Below are 24,081 nucleotides of genomic sequence, written 5' to 3'. Positions count from 1 at the left end.
AAAATATTTAATTTTGAGGAGAGACCATGGGTTCACGTGCCGCATAATATCGCCTATATATCCGCCCCTATCTCCACCTTGGAATAGAAATAATATTTATTTTTTATCAATAAAAAAGTTATTACTTAGTAAATAGAGATTTTTCTAATTATATATATATGGACCTTGAAATCACGAGGAATAGGAGGAAGACGGCGATGTATAGCCAACATAAGATCAAGTGGGGAGCCTTGACGGAAGCTAAAGAGCATGAGTTGTTGGACTATAGGGGCTTGGAGGAGTACCGGGGATGCAAGCGCTATGCGATGCATTAGGGAAGCCGCGAGAGAGGTATTAGGGGTCTCAAAGGGTTACTCTAGCGGTCACAAGGGATATTTGTGTTAAAATAGAGAGGTGCAAGGAAAAGTGAAAACCAAGAAAAGCAGTGTATCTGAAGCTAGTGGAAAGTGTAGACGAGGAGGAGAAGAGGCCGAATTGAGAGAATTATAAGTTGTCTAAGAAAGAGCCAAAGCTAGCAGTTATGGCAACTAAGACTGCAGCTTTTAGTCATTTGTACGAGGAACTCGAGGGCCGAGGAAGGGATAAGAGGTTGTTCTGGTTAGCTAAGGAGCGAGAAAAGAAGGCGCGTGACTTGGAACATGTGAAGTGCTTCAAGGATGAAAAAGGTAGAGTTTTGTTGGATGATAGGCTTATCCGTCGGAGATGGCAGACCTACTTCCATAGTCTCTTGAATGAGGAGGGGGACAAGAGCACTGTACTGGGTAATTTGGAACTCTCCGAGAGTCATTGTAACTTTGGGTATTGTAGGCAGATTAGAGTTAATAAAGTTGATGGTGCTATGTGTAAGATGAGCAGGAGTAAAGTGACCGGGCCGGATGAAATTCCGGTGGAGTTTTGGAAGAGTGCGAGCAAGGTAGGCTTGGAAGGGCTCGCTCGGTTATTTAATATCATTTTTAGAACGAAAAAGATGCCCGAAGATTGGAGGTGGAGAACGATGGTTCCTGTATACAAGAACAAGGATGATATCCAAAATTGCAATAATTATCGGGGTATCAAACTACTTAGCCATACTATGTAAGTCTGGGAAAGAGTGGTAGAGCTAAGGGTGAGGAGGGGTATAGCTATTTTCGAGAACCGATTTGGATTTATGCTGGGGTGTTCGACTACAGATCGTCCATCTTGTTAGGAGATTGATGGAGCAGTATAGGGAGAGAAAGAAGGACTTGCATATGGTGTTCATTGACTAAGAAAATGCGTACGATAATATATCGAGGGAGTTTTTGTGGAGATGTTTAAGGCTAGAGGTGTACCTGTTGCCTACGTTAGGTTGACTAAGGATATATATGATGGAGTAAAGACCCGAGTGAGGACGGTAGGTGGGGACTCAGACCATTTTCCGGTTATGATGGGGTTGCATCGGGGGTCGACACTTAGACCTTTTTTGTTTGCTCTAGTGATGGACGTATTGACGCGCCATATCCAAGGAGAGGTTCCGTAGTGCATTCTATTTGCAGATGATATTGTATTGATTGATGAGACGCAAGACGGTGTGAATGCGCAATTAGAGGTATGGAGACACACCTTGGAATCTAAAAGTTTCAAGTTGAGTAAGACCAAGGTAGAATACTTGAAGTGTCAGTTCAGTGGCGAGACTCAAGAGGGGGAAGGGGAGGTGAGGCTGGACTCGCAGGTCATCCCTAGGTGATGGAGTTTTAAGTACCTTGGGTCTATTATTTAGGGGGATGGGGAGATTGATGAAGATGTCACACATCGTATTGGGGCGGAATGGATGAAATAAAGACTCAATTCCGGTGTTTTGTGTGACAAGAAGGTGCCACCGAAACATAAGGGTAAGTTCTATAGAGTGGTGGTCAGATCAACGATATTGTATGGGGTCGAGTGTTGATCAGTCAAGATCGCTCATGTCCAGAAGATGAAAGTAGCAGAGATGAGGATGTGGAGATAGATGTACGGGCAGGCCAAGTTAGATAGGATTAGAAATGAGGTTATTCGCGACAAGGTGGGTGTGGCCCCTATTGAGGACAAAGTGCGGGAAGCGCGACTTAGATGGTTTGGTCATGTGAGGAGGAGGAGCACAGACGCCCCCGTAAGGAGGTGTGAGAGGTTGACATTGGAGGTCCTATGGAGAGGTAGATGTAGGCCAACGAAGAGGTGGGGAGAGATGATTAGGCAAGATATGACGCAACTTCAGCTGACCGAGGACATGACCTTTGATAGGAAGGTATGAAGGTCGAGGATTAGGATAGTAGAGTAGGTAGTCTAGAGTGTTTATAACAGTAATATTGGCACACAGTCTCATTTTCTATTGGTAGTAGATTTTATGACTAACCGTTGTCTTCTTTCATTGTTAATCACCTTACTATCTTGTTGTTTTTATTCTGCTTGTATATGGATTTTTGGTACTGTCCCTTCTTATCTATATTTTCATTAATGTGATGCTTATGCTTTACTGAGCCGAGGGTCTATTAGAAACAATTTCTCTATCCTCACAAGTTAGGGGTAAAGTCTGCGTACACACTACCCTCCCCAGATCCCACGGTGTGGGATAATACTGGGTATGTTATTGTTGTTGTATGTATCAATCAAAAATAATTTCTTTAACAAAAATTCTTCTAATACTTTTTAAAGGTTATTTCAACAAATAAGTTACTAAACTCTTATTTAGAAGGGTGATAGTATAAGTTATTAAAATATTCGGCATCATGCTAATACTTTCAAAACCTGAGGGGGCAAAGTAACGTTTATCCAGAAGTCCAAACTGCAACCTCGTAAAGATGCATATAGATATTTTTTTCAGAATAAACTGATGCAATATCGATAATTCAAAAAATCATTCAATCTTCTCTGAAACAACACATTTCCCTTTAATTCTTTTTTGTGAAAATGGCGTCAACGAGTGCTCTCTCAGCTGGGATTTCAAACCTCCATAACTTCTCCTCAGTAGCCTTCTGTAAGCTCTTTTTTTTTTCCTATAAGTTATTTTATTCTAATTAAATTTTAGTTATTTTTTTATGTAGAGAACTATTAGTTTGCTATAAAAGACAATTATTTATTATTGGAATGAACATAGAGGATTCATGTAGCTGATTGTTAATTTGTTATTATTGGAATGAACATAGAGGATTCATGTAGCTGATTGGTAATTCGGAAACATCCTCTCTACCGGGTAGGGATAAGGTCTGCGTACACACTACCTCCGCCGATCCCACACGTGAGATATTACTGGATTGTTGTTGATTTGTTGACATACAAGGTGGTAGTAATTCTTTGCAGAACAAACTGGCAATTTAATTAGTACATCCAATTTATTTTACTTTGGTTAGTGATGATGTGTGAAGTGTAAGTAATTTACAAAATGAGATGGCATGACATTGTTTCCTTTTTAGTCTGTTTCATTAACTATAAACATCCAATTTTACCCTTAATAACATGAATTTGTAGATGCACAAATATCATTACATGTTTAAGTCCACAAGCGCCAAAAGTCTTTCTTTCTTAAACTCGTACCCAGTCGAACAAGTTAACATAAAATGAAATGAAGGTACTAGTAGTTCTTTGTTGCTAAGGAGTTTGTGTTGATATTTTACACAAAGCCCTAGAAAAGATAGAGAGAGCTAGTAGGTAGAAGCTATTAGCTTTCTTGATGTAAAGGTAGCAACTTTCTTTGTTGAAAGAGGCCAATTTTGATGGTAATCACAAAATTTTCCAACCTTTGAAAGTTTTTCAACGCGCATGTGCCCTTCCTGCTGAAATGCGCGCACGCGCACATGAGCAGTATTGAAATATAGCAGCCATTGCCACAAAGGAGTAGTTGTATGGTGGCACTTTATACCCCACTGACTTAAAAATCCTATATCCGCCTTTGTCCTGACATTTTTCTTTTGATGTCCCATATGCAGACGAAGATATATTTAGGTAAACCTCTAATAACAATGGGAAAATCCTATCAATTTTTGATGGCGTGTAATTGTTAGTCATTTACAAAAAGAGATGCTGTTATGGCTTATGTTTATGTTTATAGTTTATAGAAGGCCCTAATAAGATAAAGAGAGCCAGTAACTCGAAGCTATTAGCTTTCTTGATGTAAAGCTAGAAATTTTCTGGTATCGACAAAATTTTCCAACTTGTGGAAGTTCCTTAATGTGGATGTGCCCTTTCAACTCAAAGTATTAAACTCAAAGTACACAGACACACTCTCCCGATAACAGGTAAAGCCCGAAGGTTGTTCCTGTCCCAGTCAGTGGAGATGCCAACCTTCTCTCCTTTCTACGAACGCACACACACTCTTATACTAACGATTTTGAAAAAAATATGTTTGTGTAAGCTTGCGACCATTGCCACAAAGGAGTAGTAGTGTGGTGGCACTCTATACCCACTGGCTGATAAATTCTGTAGCCGCCTTTGCCCTGACATTCTATCTTTCCATGCCTATTTGCAGATAAAGATATATCTTAGTAAACCCTTAATAACAATGGGAAACTCCTATTAATCTTTTCAATTTTTCCAGCAACTGCCACCGAATCTGACTGTCTATGCAGATTATGTGTTTTTCATTTCCTTAAATGTGTGATAATGTTTATGAAGGTTTGATTCAGTAATAAATAAGTTGAGGGTGAGTACTTCTGTTTTAAGCTACGAAATATATTAACCTTCCTATTACATGTACCAATGTGCCTTTACTATCGAGAGGAAAAGCTCATGCTTAGCAAAAAGGTTGATGCTTTATCATCATGTTGTGTTCCAGACATTGTTTCAAACTTCTGAATTTAGAGGGAAATGGCTTATATGAGTGTCAATATTTGGTCAAAGTTTCTTTCCATTTAGACATTTCTTTGGCTAAAAGATCAAGCACGTCTCAGAATAATGGTTTTCAATGATTGAATATTATTGTTAAAAGACGTCCATCCTTGATTGATTATTACTGTTAAAAGACGTAAGAGGATGAACGTGGACTTCTGGCTCTGTGCAGTTTGGGTGTTAATTTTTGCTTTCTGTATGTTGTTTCAGCACTGTGAAAATTAAGCACCTAATGAAGTATATGTTATTTCACAATTTTGGTCTTTGCAGACAATCCAAGTCCTAATGTGAATCAAGTTGGCATGTGGACTTTATCAAGATCCGGCTGTCGAAAGGTTTCAGATAATCCCAGACCTATGCAAATACGTGCTCTGTTTGGAGGCAAAAAGGACGACAATGAGAACAATAAGGTATCTGAGTATATTCCCTTCATTGTAGAGGATTTTGTTACTTACATTGACATTGGATCTATCTTGTTCACTGACTTGTTAAAAATTATTTTGAGCTATATATGCGTGCAAAGAACACATTGCAAAATCTTCTTCTGGTAGCTTGCTAATATTATCTCCGCAGTTAAAAGAATCAAGTTCATGGGCCTTTTATTGGTAATAACATTGACAATAAACAGAAGCTCATTCAAGAAACATGGTTGTTTGGGAGTTCCCTGTTTCTTTTTTTGGTATTTTTATGATACCCCGGAGGGTCAATGGCGCACGGTTCGAAACTCGGTGGATAATGGGCCCGCCCCTCTACTCTCTGCTTAAACACCAAGCTTTTGTTAGTGGCATTGTTTGGGAGTTCTAATTTCAAAAATATTTAGCAAGTTTAAAGAAATTCCTTGGGAAAGAATGATTTCAATTCTTGTTCACGTCATTATTACCCTTGATAATGGTTAATGGATTACATGATACAAAGGTGGACGGAGAGCCTTGAATTCATTTCTCTTTGTTCAAATTATCGTGATTTGAAGTGGCCCCTAGGGTTGGCAATAGTTGACCCTTCCATGACCTAACTACAACAACACCAAATCCAGTAAAATCCCCCAAGTGGGGTATGGGGAGGGTAATGTGTATGCAGACCTTACCCCTACCTTGAGGGTAGAGAGGCTGTTTCCGATAGTTCTCCGGCTCAAGGAAAACTTTTTAACAATGAACTGGCTGATGAGCCTTGATTAGCGTCTATTTATGAAACACGAAGGGGTTGGTTAATGGTTACAAACAAAATGAAATACAGAGGGGTGTTCAGACATCCAAGACCATATCTTTCTTGGGTGCTGAAATTTTCGTTCAAGTCTCTTCAGGACTTGAATAGACTTAAATACCCCAACATATTCGTAAGGTTTGTTCATGGACAGAAAATCAGAGGAAATGTCTCTGTTCAGTTTTAAAGCTCGTTAGCCTCAAACCTCGGGTAACCATGAGTGCAAGTGTTGACAATCTAATGAAACAACAAACTCAACTTTGTTATCAACGAAAAAGTAGAGGAATAATCTTTTTTTTTTTTTGGATTTTCAGGTGTTTGACGTGGGAAGATGCTTATTCATTTGACATGTTTTTCCGTTTAACCTTTTTTATCTACGCTTGATGGGTTAGTATGTCACAGAAGTGTCACGTCCATAGGAAGTGTCATGGTTCTAAAAATACCTGGATGTCAAATGCAAGTTTTTTAAAAATCTCTCTTGAAGTCGCACTGAGTTAGCTGAAAAGAACACATAATAGACGCTTAATATCCATGTATGAGGTACCAGCTAGTGGTATTAACACATAGTCATGTTGTTACATTTAAATTAGTTATAGCTTTGGCACATTAGTTGTGATTACTTTGCTAAAAGGCAAATTATTGAGTCCTAATAGAGCGGGATGAATATTGAGGATTCGTATAATGGACCCAACATGTATGAATTTGAGGCATATTTGTTTATTGTTTTACCTTCACGGGGCACTTCGGAAATGGGGTTTGATGTTTTGGTTCAGCTATATAAGTAATGCAGTCATTATCAAATGTATAAGCTGCTGCTCCTCAGCCTAAGCATGCTTGTAGTTCTATCTTTCTTATGCTTCACCTGGTGTTCACTCGTAAAAAGTATTGTATAATTTTGCTTGACCAACCTCAGTTTGTGTATCTTGATCTTAGGCAGGTCTTCTGGGAAACATGCAAAACTTATACGAGACAGTGAAGAAGGCACAAAATGTGGTTCAAGTTGAGGCAGTGCGAGTGCAAAAAGAGCTCGCTTTGTATGTTTCTATATAGTACAGTTTGTAGTATGTTTTTACCTTCTTATAAGCATGCTTTATGAGAATACCGTATATCATTTTTCTACTTATTCTATTTTTGGTGGTTTGTATTTTCAGAGCAGAATTTGATGGTTACTGTGAAGGTGAACTAATCAAGGTATGTTCTTTTCTTGTTTTATTTTGGTGTCATCTAACTGGAGAGATAACTTCTAATTGACCTAACTGAAATACTGATTCAGCTGCCCCTGAAATTAAGATGCAGTCTGGTGGCCGATCTTACTGGGCAACTAAAGTGTTGGGTCTGTTTTTTGGGTTTAGACATAGAATGCTCAGTCTTGGCCAGCATTTCTTGCCAAAAGTTCAAGCTAACATTATTAGATCTTTTATGTCAGAGTCCTTCCGGTACCTCTTATATTGTCTAGTGTCTTCTCCTCTCTTTCACTCGTCTCTCTGGATATGATTAATATAGACATATGTAGACAGAAATGATAACTTGGAAACATTTTCTTATGAGCAACATTAGAGACTTATCCGTATTTACATCATTTGCAGGTAACGCTGTCTGGAAATCAGCAACCTATACGTACTGAAATTACAGAGGCTGCCATGGAATTGGGGCCAGAAGTGAGTATATATTGCATAGAACATCTGAGTTATCTACTTCTATACCTGTCAAAATCTGTTACGTACTTAATACTTGGTGATTTAGAGATGGATTCTCAATTGTTAATCGTCTTTTGCTGTATGATTTAAGCAACCAATTTATCTGCAGTTTACCGGGAAGCTACCTCCGCTTATTGTGCCAATTGAGATCCTTAGATTCTTTAACTTATTCATGCTTGGCCTTTAACATACTATTTCATTGAACCATTATTTTTTTCCCTAAAAATCAAGATGCTTTTACTTGGCCTTAAGCGAGTAAACTATGCAAGTGGCATTTGCTGTATACTCCCTTGTTCTGTCAGAACAAATGAAACTATTCACGAATGCACTATACATTGTCAGTTGGTCTTCTTGAGCAAACGTTTTTCGGAAACAGCCTCTCTACTACCCCGCTCTACTCCCTCGGGATAGGGGTAAGGTCTGCGTACTCACTACCCTCCCCAGACCCCACTTGTGGGATTACACTGGGTTGTTGTTGTTGTTGTTGCACTATACATTGGCACTTTCCCCTTTCAAGGAGCCATGTGGAATATAACAATATAACAATATATGCACAAGAGTCTGAATGTTTTTCTTGTGCAGAAACTTTCACTTTTAATTACAGAGGCATACAAGGATGCACATCAGAAAAGTGTACTAGTAAGAGCCTTAAACTTCTTCCTTTTCATTTTACTCCCTCGTTTCATTTTGTTTGACACTCCTTCCTTTTTAGTCTGTTTCAAAAATAATAACTCCTATCTTCATTTAGATACTATAAATTTTAAATTTTCATTTTACCCTTAGTAACATAAATTTTATAGCTGCAAAAATATCTTCGCATGTTAGAGGCCACAAGTTCCAAACTATTTTCTTTCTTAAATTCTGTGTTTGTAAAACACCATCATGTGAGATGAAACGTAGGGAATATTTTTCGTGCAAGATAAGGCTGCATACGTAAGACCCAATATGGTCCGGTCCTTTTTAGACCTCGCACTAAGCCGGTGCTTAGGCCCTGCACTGCGCATTTTATCCACCCAAAGAGAATCAACAATGGTTCTCTATCTACTCTGTGTGACCCGAACCTTTGGGTTAACAGTTGGAGGTAGAGACGCTTCACCATCAGTGGCATATCTACCAAAGAAGCTGTGGGTTCACCTGAACCCATTGTTTCAACTGACCTGTATATCTGTCAGAAAAACTCATTAGATATGTATAAATAATAGATCTTAAATTGGATGAAATATGGTAGAATTTCAAATCTGAACTCATAAAGTTCAAATCCTGGATCCGCCTCTGTTCACCAATAGTCCATTAGTCCTCGATCGTCATCTCAAACATATAACTAAGCTCTTATGTCTCAGGCAATGAAGGAAAGAATGAGTGATCTTGCACAGAGCTTGGGAATGCCAGCAGGCCTCGGCGAAGGATTTAAACAGTGACATTGTCTCGTGAAGAATCATCCGTCACTGAGTTTCAATTTTGTACTCTAGACGATGTTAGTATATTTGCATCAACCTTATGAATACATGTTTAATTAAATTGTAGTTTATGAGTAAAGATTATGCATTCAAAGATTTGGTTTGAACGTTCAATTTCTTTCACAATGAATAGAGTTGTCAAAGATTTGAATCATCACTTTGAGTGCTCCTTCTTGAGATTTATTGTCAAATATAGTAGAAATGACACCAGGTAGCCACTCTAATGGGTTGTTATTTAGGAATTAGCCAATGCGTCCTGAATTTAAATTTCTCAGTAGAGCTGTCAAAATAGGCTTGGCCCGTGAGGCCAGCCCAACCCAGCTCGCTACTTGGGTAGGGCCGGGTTGGGATTGTTTTAACCCATTTAAAATTGAGGCTTATAAGCCCGGCCCAAGTCAGCTCGCTGGCCCTTGAGGCTTGACCAAGGCTGGGTCTGGGCTAGCCCGTGGGCCAAAAATTAATTAAATTCATATTTAAATATTTAAAAAAAGTAAAAACTAAAAAAATATTAACTATAATCCATATTTTTCACCCTTAGAATTCTCATTTATCCTTCCATATCAACTAGAATTTATATTTTTAATATGCATGTAGTATGACAAGATTAGTTTTTCTTTTGCTTAATTAACAACGAACTAGAAAAGTTTTAAGTGGCCAATAGTAATTTTTTTCAAAAGAAATATTATTTTAAGTGTCCAATGATCAATTTGGTTACTTTAATATATTATTAATTATTAAATTGCTCTTCAGTATAGAAAAATATCAAGTTTTAATACCTAAAGAAAATTGGAAAACACTAGCAAATTTCATGAATTTTAAAAATTTCATGGACTATAATGATGAAATCAACAAATAATGTTAAACCTAAATTAAAAAACCTTAACATATAAACTTATCGAAGCACTACCTGAATCTAAGGAAAGTGTAAGAAAAGTATTAAAAAAAATATTCATGTAATGTTAAAAAAGAAGAGCTAGAGATATAGAGAATTTGCATTTCAATTACGAGATTCCTTATCAAATATCAAGATTCTTGTACACTCTAAATAAACAGAAGTCGTTCATATGATTAAAAGATTATGCCACGAAAAAATATCTAAAAATTTGAAGAAATATTTTTCTAAAAAAGTTGAAGGGCCGACCCGCCCTAGCCCGCGACCCTCTTAAGGCTGGGTTGGGCTGGCCGTTTTAAGGCCCATATAGATGGAGGGCTAGCCCGCCCTAGCCCACCAAATTTAAAAGCCCACGAGGCTTGGGCTGGGCTAGCCCGTTTTGACAGCTCTATTTCTCAGTTCAATTTTTCGGGACAAAAGTGTCCTGAATTGTCCTGAAGTTAAGATTTTTTAGTTTAAAATTTCAGGACAAAATAAGTACGGGCTAATCTCTAAATACCATCCCTGAAAATGGCTATATGTCCACTTGCCCTGACAGTGGAGAATTTTTTTAAAAAAACTGTATTTTACATGTCAATACATAAACATTGTACACTTTATTCTTTTTTCTAATGCCATAAATGTTTTATATAAAAATAAATATAATGATAATACTCTTTTTAGCCACTGCTTAGCCTTTTTTCTTTTCTCATCCAATAACAATTTTATTTGACCAAATGAAATAGAGTAGACATAGAGATTGGTGGCAACTCGAGACCTCTGGTTAAGGGAAGAACAATCTCATCCACTGCAACACATTCTTTAATGGTAGGCTCATTTAGTCTTGAGCATGTGGATCGCCTTATTATTCTTCATTTATAAAGTTTATTGAGCAATTATTTTTGAGGTTATAAGAAACGATATATCACAGCTATTTATATGCATCAAGAATTTCTTTACAGTGAATACTTGCACTTCTAACCAACAACAACAACAACAACCCAGTGTAATCCCACAAGTGGGGTCTGGGGAGGGTAATATGTACGCAGACCTTACCTCTACCCGAGGGGCAGAGAGGCTGTTTCCAGGAGACCCTCGGCTCAAAGAGGCAACAAGAGACACTATATTAGTACTATCAATAGACTCATAATAAAACAACATAAAATACCATTAAATCCATAACATAACATAAATACCATAAAAACAAAGTAACAGCAATATAAGAGATATAAGAAATACGAGAAAGATGTAAGGTATTAATACACAGCAGATAAAGTCCATCATCAGTAGTTGATCAATAGTATCTTAAGACTAACTCCTAACTGACTAGTCTCACTCTAGTACGCTGTAAAAAAGACATCACAATTTTTCTAACCTACAACCTTAATGCTCGATCTCCACAATTCCCTGTTTAGGGCTATGTCCTCACTAACCCTAAGTCGCGTCATATCCTGCCTGATCACCTCTCCCCAATACTTCTTAGGTCTCCCTCTACCTCTCTTCGTACCCACCACCGCCAGTCGTTCACACCTTCTCAGCGGTGCATCAGTGTTCCTCCTCTGAATGTGCCCGAACCATCTGAGTCTTGCTTCCCGCATCTTGTCCTCCATGGGGCCACACCCACCTTCTCTTGAATATCTTCATTTCTAATCTTATCCTTCCTTGTATGCCCGCACATCCACCTCAACATCCTCATCTCTGGAATACTTGCACTTCTAACCAAATATTGAAATTGGAAGCAATATCTTCTTCATGATGAAGATTATAGTAACTAAATAAAATTGACAAACTTAAGAAACTAGATCTGAATTTTAAAGTTAAATAGGTAAAAAAATTTAATACACTTAATGAACTTAACAAAGTTACTATTAGTCAGTGTGAATATAATTTGAAAAAACATTAGTTACATACCAAAATCTTTTAAATTTTTTATAACAACCAAATCGAATTCATCACCTACATGAATAAAATAAATCTAAAATTTTAACTTGAAAAGGAAAATATATTAATGTGCTTATTTAAATTCATGAGTTCTAATTTTAAAGTAAATTATATGGAACTTTCTTTTGTATAATTATTCGGTATCTGAAAAATATTTAGCGAGAATTTTTATAAGTGATCCAAATATATTTAGAATTGAAACATGTTAGTTATTATAATTTTGTAATTATATAATTATTCAGTAATCGAAATCTATTAATTCGGTTAATTCAAATTCATATCGCATAAGACATATTAAAAAGAAAGCGGTTTACTATAGTTATTTTCATTCTCAATGCTTGAATACAATTCAAGAAACCCTATTACACTTTATCAACAAAAAGTTATAGTTGAGCGGTAAATACTCATTTATCATTAATCAAAAGTCTCGGATTCGAACCCTAGGTGTATATTATTTTTATTAGAAAACGTTTTACCCTTAATATGAAACTTTTCAATGTAAATATATTTAATCGGTCCCAATACGAATACCGAACATATTACACTTTTTTTTTTAGATGAAATTCGTTACTCTAAATAGGAAGTTACGCATTAATTTCGTGATAATAGAGGACAATTTGGTCTTCACACGGAGAAAAAAGTCAAAGCTGACGTCTTTTTCATATAAATACTCCAAAATTAGCATCTTTGCCTTAAATTTTTCATTTTCGTTTTTTTTTTCCTTTCAATTCATTCCTTTGCCTTTTCCTCCTGATTTCACAAATTGATAGGTATGAATAATTAACATCCTCTTTCTTCTAATTAAAGTTACTGATATTATTTATTTATTTATTTATTTATAATCCTTGCCTTCTTCTTTCCTAGTTTTTGGGTTAGCTGGATTTATTATGTTGTTTTCGATCTGGGATATTTTTTATTGTTTAAAAGGTGCCTGGATTTGGGGTTTTTGTGGTGCGATCTGAGTTTTTTTTTTTTTTTGTTTAATTGAGGAAATGATTTTTTACTTTTATTTTTTTATAGGTTTTGGTTGTAGTTTGATTGTTTGAATTATGAAAAAGATTTGGTGGGTTTATTGTTTTTTTAACTTGATTTGGTTTGAGGATTTGTGGGATTTTCATAAATTCTGATACTTTTCTCTTTTAAGTCAAAGTTCAGATTTTTAATTCCCTTGTGTATGCGCAGGACGTTAAATTTGATACATGTGCCTTTTCTTAATCTATAAATTTTAGTTTAGGAAACTCTTAATTTGCTTTAAAAGATAAATTATTTACTGGTTTGAGAAAGAAGTGGATCTGAATAGAGCATATTAGATATGCCCCTAGGGCTTTGGTCTAGTGGTAAGAGTGTAGCTTGTGATGTATGGGTTAGGCGTACTTCACGGGTTTGAACGTTGCTGCTGACAACAGCCTGGCATTTAAGTGGAGAAGTGCGGGTCTATTATACATCGAGTTCAGAACTAGTGGCGGAGCTAGGAATTTTACTAAGGGGTATCAAAATATATAGAAGTCAACACAGAAGAAAATAAGAGGAGTGGACATATATTATATATACATAAAATTAAAAAATTTGACTGAGTTAAACAGTGTAATTTTCCTACGATACCCCTTAGTATTAGGTGGCTCCGCCACTGTTTAGAACCATGCACCACTTCCCCGTTCATTTTAGTCGAACTAACAAGTTTGTGATTGTGGTGTAGGTAATTGAATATTATTTTGTGATTTTTTAGCCCTTCTCCCTATCCTTTGATATGTGAGCTTTCAAAGTCTAGAAAATCTTAAAGCATTTTTATTGTTGCCAAGTTATGTTCTTTAAGAATTTTGGTTCTTAGCCGACCCCAACTTGTTTGGGATTGAGGTGTAGTTGTTGTTGTAAGCTTTTTCTTTCTTGATTGCTACACTTTCCTCTTTTAGGCGAAGAAAAGTTCTTAACTTTTCCATACGTTGAATCTGTTATAGGACCTGGATTTTGGTTCTCTTTTCCAGCTACATTCATCAACAATGCAAGTTTTATTTTCACTTGTTTTAAGGGGTTTAATTTGCCAGCTGAGAAGTGACGTTTTTTCTTAAAACTACGTCTTTTGTTTGCAGGGGTATATTTAGAGTCCAAAGATGTTAGAGCAGTTACTGATATTCACTAGAGGAGGCTTGATCCTCTGGACATGTAAAGAGCTTGGAAATGCTCTCAGAGGTTCTCCAATTGACACGTTGATTCGTTCATGTCTTTTGGAGGAACGTTCAGGTGCTGCTTCATATAATTATGATGCACCAGGAGCTGCATACACTCTTAAATGGACGTTTCACAATGAACTGGGGCTTGTGTTTGTTGCTGTGTATCAGCGAATTCTTCATCTTTTGTATGTGGATGAATTGCTTGCTATGGTTAAGCGGGAATTCTCGGAGATTTATGACCCCAAAAAAACTGTTTACAATGAATTTGATGATGTTTTTCAGCAGCTTAGGAAGGAGGCTGAGGCGCGTGCTGAGGAAATGAAGAAGTCGAAGCAGGTCGGCAAGCCTGTCACCAATAATCTAGGTAAGAAGCAAGGACAAGTGCAAAAGGGCATTACGAATGGAGGTAATAAAAAAAAGAGTGGTTCTGAATCAGGAAGTGATGGTGGTGATAGCGATAAAGTAAAAAGTCGTGCCATGGAAAATGGCCATTCTAACAGTAGTAATGGAAATGGAGTAGTACAGGCTAACGGTAAAGAGAATGGAAGTTCTGATTCTGGGGCTTTTGATGTAAATAAGCTACAGAAGCTTAGGGCTAAAGGTGGGAAGAAAACTGATACTGTTATAAAGGGTTCGAAGGCAACCGATACTGTTGTAAAGGGTTCCAAGGCAGAGCCTACAAAAAAGATAAAGAAGAACAGAGTCTGGGATGATTCACCTACCGAGTCAAAATTGGATTTCACGGATCCTATGAGTGAGAATGGGAATGAGAATATAGCAGTTGTGGCAGCAGTTCAAGGTGAGAGTATGATGGACAAAGAGGAGATTGTGAGTAGTGATAGTGAGACCGAGGAGGATGAGGAGCCAGGGAAAGACAGCAAGGTCGAGGGAAAGAAGAAAGGTTGGTTCTCATCCATGTTCCAGAGGTAAAATTCTCATCCTCCCTTGATTTCAGAAAAGGGAAAAAGTCGTTTTACCAGTATTATTATATCTTTCTTTTGTTGATAACTTTATTATATAGTCTTGATCATTTTCCTCTTGTTTGTGAAAAAAGAGGAAAGTTCATCTTTATGGAAATTTAGTCGACGGAATGGCTGATATTTGTATCATAGAGTCCTCACACCATTCGTAATCACTATGAAATTGGTCTAATTTGCTTAGCGGACACTAAAGAAGTACTATAATTTGTTCGGGTTTTATATGAGAAGCTGAAAAATATTCCAGAATGATGGGAAAAGACTGACAGATACAGTTTCTCTTTCAAGATAATGGATCTCTATTTTTGACTGTTGAAATGTTGGACATAACCTGTGTTGCTGTTGTTTCTCCAGTATCGCAGGAAAGGCTAATTTGGAGAAGGCCGACTTAGAACCAGCTTTAAAAGCTCTTAAGGACAGGCTGATGACCAAGAATGTGGTAAGTTTGCCAATTGCTTCTCTCTTCCCTGTCCCCTTCCTATCTCTTTCCTCCTCCCAAAAGATGGAGAAAGATAAGAAAAGAGCAAAATACTTTGATTGGTGACCATATTTGTCTCAGCAGTTCTTATTATATAATTGGTTGACGGGTGTTATGCATGTCTTACAGGCCGAAGAAATTGCTGAAAAGCTTTGTGAATCAGTCGCGGCAAGTCTGGAGGGTAAAAAGCTTGCCTCATTTACAAGAATTTCTTCAACAGTTCAGGTAAGAGAATTGGAACGTTTAATCATGTACAGAGTAGAGTACTTATAGTCATAGCTTTAATATAGTCTAACTTGGAGGAACAATGCCATTTGAGAAGTGTCCAAGGTCTTTGGAACTGTATACAACTGCCCCCCCCCCCACTCACACACACACAGCCCCAAACGAAAAAAGAAGATTAAAATTGGAAGGATGTTTTCAAAATCGAATAATTGCATGCCAAAACTTCAAAAGTCTCATCAGTCTATTTTTTCCTTATTGGTTTAGTTTGGACATACTAATATGGGGTGTTGAATTGATTAAACCACAGGCAGCAATGGAGGAGGCCCTTGTTCGCATCTTAACTCCTAAACGTTCCATTGATATTTTGAGGGATGTTCATGCCGCGAAGGAACAAGGAAAACCATATGTTGTGGTTTTTGTAGGAGTTAATGGAGTTGGAAAATCTACCAATCTTGCTAAGGTAGCTTATTGGCTTCAGCAGCACAACATCAATGTAATGATGGCTGCCTGTGACACATTCAGATCAGGAGCTGTAGAGCAGCTGCGTACTCATGCACGCAGACTTCAGGTACATCATGGTTGGAAAGTTTATGCACGCTTCGTTGGGAGAGAGTTTATACGTATTAGTTTCTGACATTGAGTTGTCTTATCCTCAGATCCCCATATTTGAGAAGGGCTATGAGAAGGATCCTGCTATTGTTGCTAAGGAAGCAATTCAGGAGGCTAATCGAAATGGTTCAGATGTTGTTCTTGTTGATACAGCTGGTCGTATGCAGGTAAGAGTGAATTTTCAATTTATTACCTTGTATCATTACCAATGCGCTTCTCCAAGTCCCTTCTGAGTTCTGGCTACTTATTATGTGACTCCACTTATTGATACGTAAAACAGTAGTAGATTTTCTTGGATGCTGTATATGTTGTATTTGGACAGGAGTTTCCAATTGTTTGTTACAATATTCACCCTTAAAAGCTGAGCTACTCTTTTTTCTTGTTTTAACTTTATGCACAATTGTCTTATTCCACAGGATAATGAGCCGCTGATGCGAGCACTTTCCAAGCTTATATATGTCAATAGTCCAGATCTGATCCTGTTTGTTGGTGAGGCACTTGTCGGAAATGATGCTGTTGATCAGTTGTCAAAGTTCAACCAGGTTTGCCTATAATGGCGATAATAAACATCCTTTTTCTTCAATGTTGTCCCCGCATTAGATTCACCACGTTCTTGTTTTTTTTTTCTTGCAGAAATTAGGTGATCTTTCACCCTCACCAAATCCAAGGTTGATCGATGGAATTCTGCTTACCAAGTTTGACACCATTGATGATAAGGTACATGGTCATTGGTCTTCTGCATAAATAAGTTTGATGCCTGGTTATTACTACACGAGCTTTTAGTGCTAATATCTTCCTACTTATTCGAGTATCATTACAACAACAACAACATACCCAGTGTATTCGAGTATCATTACAACAACAACAACATACCCAGTGTATTCGAGTATCATTACAACAACAACAACAACATACCCAGTGTATTCGAGTATCATTCTGATATTCAACGCTTGATTGAGTATCAGAATATGTTTTAGTCATGTTAGTACGTTTACTTTAGGCCCTAAGCTTTCTAGTCATACTAGAGATTTATATACCAGTACACAATAGAGGGATTTTCTAGAGTTTTGTACTTCTGCGTTACTTTTATATAATATTGGCTTGTTCAAGCTTTAAATGGAGCGACACGATTAGTGAAGGTTCATATAGCCGATCCCAACTTGAGTTTGGCATTAGGGTGTAGTAGTTGTTGTATTCTTATATTCAACGTTTGTCGCAGGTGGGAGCTGCATTGTCCATGGTTTATATATCCGGTGCCCCCGTCATGTTTGTGGGATGTGGTCAATCTTACACAGACTTGAAGAAGCTGAATGTTAAGTCCATCGTGAAAACACTCCTCAAATGAGAGCATACAATCTGTCTTGTCATTTGGTTTGGTTCTAATGTGTTGTTTAAGAAGTGTGAACACTTTGTATCCTTGCTGCTACAGTTTGGTTGTGTACTTTCCCATCTGTAATCTCTCACTATTTTGATTTTGAAGGTGAATCACTTGACTTAATGTAGTGTAACCCCCACCCCCACCCCCACCCGGGCTACACCTTTATTTCATTCTTTCCTTTTTTTATGACAAAGAAATCAGCTAATTATTCGAGTTGTTTCAAAGGATCAAAACGGTCAGTTATTAATGAAATTCCTTGTCGGCCTTTTATAAATTTTCGTTATAGAACATTTAAAGAATGCAAAATAGTTAAGATTGGAAAATTGGAACAAATTTGAACAGATCTACTTTTTGATTTTTTATATCCATTCAAATCTAACTACATACATTCCCCAACTACCATTCCAACTAGATTCAAGTATATTAAAGTCTACATTTTTTTTTCTAAAATTAAAAAAATGTCTATGGAAACCACCGTGTATTGATGCGACATGTTAATAAATGCTATTAGAAGGGATAATACATCTACTTCAATTCATATTAATGGTGAATGTTGACCAAAATCATTTTGAAAACTGATGTTAATCTTGATTTATTATGGAATTTTCAATTATTCACGTTAAACTTTTCAAAACCTTTATATTTTTTTCGTCTTCCAAACTTTTGATTTTTAGTTGTTAAAAAACTAGACTCGAACTGTAGAAATTGACGATCCATAATAAAAAGGGGTATCTAGAATATTTTTGTTCCCGTACATAAAATATGAATAATAAAAGATGAGGAAAAATATACTCTGATAAAATTTGAGATGCTTTTTCCTCGATTGACAACAAAATAGAGAGTTGTGTGTTTACTAGCAAATCCGTTGTAGTCTAGTTGGTCAGGATACTCGGCTCTCACCCGAGAGACCCGGGTTCAAGTCCCGGCAACGGAATTCCAATTTTTCCCAATTGGTGAAAAGATAAATTCTAAACCATCTCTATAAATAGCAATCAAAGACATAATTTTTTTTTTCTCTTTGCAATTAGAGTTGTATTTGTTTTTCTAATTTATGAGCTAGGATTAAACAAAAGGATTCGTAAATAAAAATGCTAATGCTATAAGATGTTCATAAAATGTTAAAACTTCCATAAAAACTAGAGTTGACAATAGATACCTCCTTTTTTTAATCTTATACCTCATGTTATTCGCGAGTACCCTATACAATTTGAGCATTTACGTATTAATACCGACAACAATAAAATTCATAATAAGAGAAAAATCCGTCAACTTTAAAACTCACCACGGTTCAAGTCCCTCTATTATTATTGGGTGAGAGCACAAAAGATTATGTAATGCCTTTCTTTCTTTCTTTCTTTCTTTCTTTCTTTCTTTCTTTCTTTCTTTCTTTCTTTTTTTCTTTATTTCTTTTCTTTCATTGGTGGAGATAGTTGATAAGTGGGGATTTTGAGTGCTTATTAGTGTCTTTTAAGCTTTTGTTTTAGCGTAAATGCATTGAATTGTATTCCCGAAACTGATGAAATTGTGCAAAATTGCAGGAATAATGGAAGTTGATCTCCCGAGATGAAATTCAAGGAGTAATCCGAGGCACACGGAAACAAAACAAAAGCTTAAAAAGTGCGGTCCGCAGAAGAAATTGCGGACCGCAGAAATCTATCTAGGGCCGCAAACCAAGAAGAAGAATCTAGCAGACATTTGTGCAAAGAGCGGACTGCGCATGAATTGTGCGACCATAAAACTGGGCTAAGAGTTGAAGATCAGTAAAAGACCAAGTCCGGAGCCTCTGTAAATTGCGAACCACACAAGATTGTGCGGCCGCAGTCCTAATTGTGTGGACCACAGAAGAGGTGTCTCGCGGCCGCAGATCCCCAGTTCTTGACAAATGAAGAAATCTGCGGACCGCATATGGAATTGTGTGGCTGCAGAACCTCCCAAGGAGCATTTTTTTTCCGAGATTTTTAGCCTTGTATAAATGGACGAGTTTCACAAAATTAGATCAAGTTCGAACATCTAAAAGTACTTTAGCCGTTTCTCTTTGCTGTTTTAGGAAGTTTTAGCTTATTTTGGTGTTTTAACATTGGATTTCTTTATTTTAGTCTTCCAATATGAGTTTTATTAGCTTTTCTTCCTTATTTTCTTCAATACCCACTATGAGCAACTAGATTTTTACTAGGGTTGTGACCCAACCCTAGTGTGTAAACCTTATGGGTGACTAATTCTTGTTTATATTATTTAGCTTAGTTCATGCTTCAATTGTAGAATTGATGGTTGCAAACATTGATCCATGCCTATTTGACTTAGTCTCTATTTGAGAAAGAGGGACCTAGTCTAGGATAACTTAGCTAATAAGGAATTGAGTCAATTGAGAGATTGATTAACCCAATTAAAGGGTTCAACCTAGAGATAGTAACAAGCCAACTTGAGCTCTTGTCATCTGTTTTGATTGATACCCATTTGATCTTGAGAAAGCTAAATTGGGCAAAATCACTTTCTGACCGATAGGTATTGAGTGGGTAATATAGAGTTGTGAGCTATATATACCCCAATCAAGTCTTCATCCCATTAGGTAAATACCTAGGCCATGGTCACAGCCCTAGGCCTTTTATATATTTAGAAAAACCACAAAAATAATTATCTCGAGTCTTCTGTCTTTATTTTGTAATCCTTAGATTAGCATTAGAAATAGAAACAAAAACTTCATTGTAGAAGTGAAATCTAGATACTTCACTTACTTATTCCGAATATATACTCCTAGCTCCCATGTTAACTCCATGCGGATTCGACTCTGACGTTTCGTTAGGTTTTATTATTGCATACGACCATGTCATATCTCCTTTGAGGTGTGCATTTGGACGTGATCAATTTTTAGCACCATTGTAGGGGAGCATTAGAGGGCAACTCAGCCTCTGTTCATGAGTAGTCGGTTGTCCGGTCAAAGCCGCCAGAGAGATATCAACTCAGGGACGAGTGTAAGCACGTGATTTTTGCTTCACGGACAATCGCTCCAAAAGAAAATAAAAATAGTGACAAATGGCTTCGCTATACAATTTTTCGATCTTTCCGTAACATGTGTTGTTGGTCATTTGTGGGTCTGTCCATTTTGCATCTAGTCATTATCAAACAAAAATACAAAAATGCCTGTCGTTAAAAGAAAATTCAAAAAAAATATATATGTATTATGTGCATCGTTCGTTCTAGGCTTTTAGTTCACTTACTTAAATATTTTGTGATAATTGTGTTAAAATGTTGCATTGTTGTTTAGTTTTAATTTCGTTATTTTTATTTATTTTTGTTATTTTTATTTTTATTTTTGTTTTAAAAGAAAAATGAAATTAGAAAACAAAGAGGGAAGGAAATCGGTTGGGCCCAAAAGAAATGAAACGAAAACAGGCCCAACCAGCACTGATCCAGTCCAAAACCGGCTGCCTAAGCAGCAATTCAAACGACGCCGTATGAGGGCGTTCGATCTAAGCCATCCGTCCAGGCCGATCCAACGGCTCAGGACCCCCTTCAGCAACCCGTGTTCAAACCCGACCCAATAACCAGTCTGACCCAACCCTTTACTTAAACCAAACGGCCCCGTTTAACTACCAAACGACCCCGTCTCATTTCTCAGCATCATATCTAAGCCGTTGAGATCATCTGATCTAACGGCTCAGATCCAATCAGCCTCCCCGTATATAAGCCTCCTATCATACCCCGCACCCCCTATACCAACCCCACCCTTCATCGTCCCCAAACTCAAACCTGAAACCCCCGAACCCTAGCAGCCGCCCTAGTCTCCTTCGCCATTAAAGCCGGCGGCACGAACGCCGGTGGCCACCTCCTGAACACCCTAAGACCACTTCACTGTCCTAAACAAGGATCTGCTATCCATTTGCCTCGAATCATCTTCTTTCGTCTCGAATCTTCATTTGAAGATTTGAGTCGAACCCGGAACTATGCCAAACCACCCCATCCTCATACCAGACACTCCCCTGACCTTCCTCGTGACCAAACCAAGCTTGGTTTGGTCCGAATCTACCCACAACTCCTAAAAATCCAGATCTGAAAATCCAGACCTTAGAACACATGCACCTGGGGAAGCCGGCCGGTCTGGACAAGGGTTTGAGGTCTAATAGACCTTAATCAAGGTGTTCTCATGTGAGAACACCCTGATTAAAGTTTGTTCGGCCTCAAAAGTTCGAAGTTGAATCAGATTTGGGTCATTTTGATTTCAAACTTTGTCGGTAAGTTTTTCTTTCCCTTTTCGTTTATATTAACTGCTGATTAAGTCATTAGCATGCTTTGTGGTAATTGTTTGTTATTTTCTGATAGTTTCTTAATTTTCTTTCATCTCTGTAAAGACCTTTTATTTGGTCGATTGATTTTCTATGTGTATGTTCTGAATGTACTCTGTGATAAACATGATCGTCGATTAGTTTAATCGTCAGATAAGCTAACTCATATAGGCTCCAGTAATTGAACAAAAATTGTCTGATGCCCTTTAGGTCCCTAAACGTATTGTTTATATGAGCGACTGATTATTACCTGTTATAATTAGTATAGTCGACTCGATAAATGTCGTCGATTAGTTTTCTATAACTAATGAATCGAATGAGCTAATAACGTCACATGACTAATTGAACTTTGCCACTGACCGAATGCCCCAACATTGTTTGAAATGGTTTGTTTGCAGTGTAAAAATGACTGAAAAGGGTTCAGTCCAGGCAGTCTTGAATTTGAACTTTCATCAGTTCAAAAATGCCCTGATGCTGCAATGGGCAGGGCAGTAATAATTCAAGGTTAAGCAGGGGTATTCTGGGGTGTTAAAAAGGGCAGAAAGATTAGTTTAAATGAGCTGACAAGTAGGGTACTAATTTGGGATTAAATTAATGCCAATGGGGGACCAGACCTAAGAGTATGGGAATTAATTGAATACTTAACTAAACCCATAACCCTTGATTAGAGTAATAAGACAGGGCATGGGGGCTGATTAAGGATTCCAAGAAAGATGCCTTTAGGCATGGGGAGTTAAGGGGTATGGGTATTCTGCCAATTGGCAGGGCAGGCAGCTTAGCTGCACTGGTTCATTTGGCTTATAAATAGGCCATTTGAGAACTTAAAAGGGGCTGGACTTTTAGTCTTCAGAAAAAAAGGAAAAATTTTGAGTCTTGAGGCTGGAATCTTTAAGTCTTAAGAAAGTTTTGTAAGTTAAAAGAAAAGACTGAAAACATAAGAGAGTTCCAGTAGGACATTGCAACCAAACACTGCCTGAAAGTTGTATAAGAGTGCATTTTGGTCAAGTTGTCTTGGTCAAGTTCTGTTGTTTGCATTGACTGAGCTGTTTCTGGTTGTTGAATTGGTAGTGTTGCTGTATTGAATACTCTGTTGTTGCTTCATCATTCTTTTCTGGGTTCACTGGTTTGGTACTCGACTATTTGCTAGTTCTCGTTGGTTCTGGGAAACATTGTTGTTTGTCCGTGGACTGTGGACACCACTGGGATTGTCCATTTGTTGTTCGACTCTTTGCTGAGCTTCATCATTATTGGCTGGTTGTTTGTTGCTGTGTTATTGCTGTGAATCTGCTGATTGTTGTTGTTTGCTGTGTGCTACTCAGCTTATCCCTTTCCTTCTTCTTCTGTTCCTCTATACCAGGTACACACCTAAGACACTGTCAGGTGTAGCTGGAAATTTGAGCATGAATGTAAATGAAAGACCTGAAGATTTTTTTTATAGATATAGATTGTTACATTAAATATTCATGCAATGTGTAATAGTTTTACATTTTTGCTCTGGGTACAAGAGGTAGTCTTCATGCCTATAAATGTCAATGCATGGTAGTTGAATGCTAGAATGTGCATATAGGTTGGTAATGAGAGTATGCCCAAGGCAGTAGTTTGTATCTCATATTTAGTTCAAAGGCGTAGTATAAGCCTGTAATGTATGCCAAGCATGAAATTCGTACACTGTAAATAAGTTCTTTCCTTTCCAATAAATTGCTACATATAACTCTTAAAACCATGTTTTAAGATCAGGAACACAAATTCAGGGTCTCAACCTCACAAAGGTCGAGTTTAGGCCAAAACAGGCCAAGCCGGCCTGCTTCGAACAAGCAGTGGCCCAGGTCTGGCCAATCACGCTTGGGCTGGATTTGGGCCCGTGATTACTTGTTCGGACAGCCTCGTTTCTGATTTTAGGCATTTCTGAATGTTGTTACAAACAACTTGCAAGCATGTAATTAATTAGGACTATCTACTGTTTTCAATTGATAAGGACAAAC

The 24,081-nt window shown here is 37.4% G+C and overlaps 3 protein-coding genes, 1 non-coding gene and 1 pseudogene across 4 annotated transcripts; 4 read left to right on the top strand and 1 right to left on the bottom strand.

Moving 5' to 3' along the window:
• Positions 1 to 520: 520 nt before the first annotated feature.
• Positions 521 to 1,247, top strand: LOC138870109 (uncharacterized). Its single transcript, XM_070147740.1, has 2 exons — positions 521 to 913; positions 1,170 to 1,247. Exons 1-2 carry the CDS (start codon positions 521 to 523, stop codon positions 1,245 to 1,247), a joined length of 471 nt encoding a protein of 156 aa, XP_070003841.1.
• Positions 1,248 to 2,815: 1,568 nt separating this feature from the next.
• On the top strand, positions 2,816 to 9,326 carry LOC104244760 (nucleoid-associated protein At4g30620, chloroplastic-like). Its single transcript, XM_009800238.2, has 7 exons — positions 2,816 to 2,971; positions 5,089 to 5,228; positions 6,952 to 7,052; positions 7,170 to 7,209; positions 7,605 to 7,676; positions 8,298 to 8,354; positions 9,056 to 9,326. Exons 1-7 carry the CDS (start codon positions 2,905 to 2,907, stop codon positions 9,131 to 9,133), a joined length of 555 nt encoding a protein of 184 aa, XP_009798540.1. The 5' UTR covers positions 2,816 to 2,904; the 3' UTR covers positions 9,134 to 9,326.
• Positions 4,183 to 4,297, bottom strand: LOC138872279 (U6atac minor spliceosomal RNA; annotated as a pseudogene).
• Positions 9,327 to 12,669: 3,343 nt separating the features above from the next.
• On the top strand, positions 12,670 to 17,939 carry LOC104244761 (uncharacterized). Its single transcript, XM_009800239.2, has 9 exons — positions 12,670 to 12,754; positions 14,072 to 15,078; positions 15,484 to 15,568; positions 15,737 to 15,832; positions 16,140 to 16,400; positions 16,489 to 16,608; positions 16,858 to 16,983; positions 17,075 to 17,158; positions 17,661 to 17,939. Exons 2-9 carry the CDS (start codon positions 14,093 to 14,095, stop codon positions 17,784 to 17,786), a joined length of 1,884 nt encoding a protein of 627 aa, XP_009798541.1. The 5' UTR covers positions 12,670 to 12,754; positions 14,072 to 14,092; the 3' UTR covers positions 17,787 to 17,939.
• A 741-nt stretch (positions 17,940 to 18,680) lies between these two features.
• Positions 18,681 to 18,753, top strand: TRNAE-CUC (transfer RNA glutamic acid (anticodon CUC)). The gene has a single exon. It is a non-coding gene; the product is annotated as a tRNA-Glu (tRNA).
• The last annotated feature ends 5,328 nt before the right edge of the window (positions 18,754 to 24,081 follow it).

The sequence above is a fragment of the Nicotiana sylvestris genome, chromosome 6 (assembly GCF_000393655.2).
Source record: "Nicotiana sylvestris chromosome 6, ASM39365v2, whole genome shotgun sequence".
NCBI lineage: Eukaryota > Viridiplantae > Streptophyta > Magnoliopsida > Solanales > Solanaceae > Nicotiana > Nicotiana sylvestris.
The sequence above is the reverse complement of the archived record's forward strand: the minus strand, read 5'-3'. Positions and strand labels throughout refer to the sequence as shown.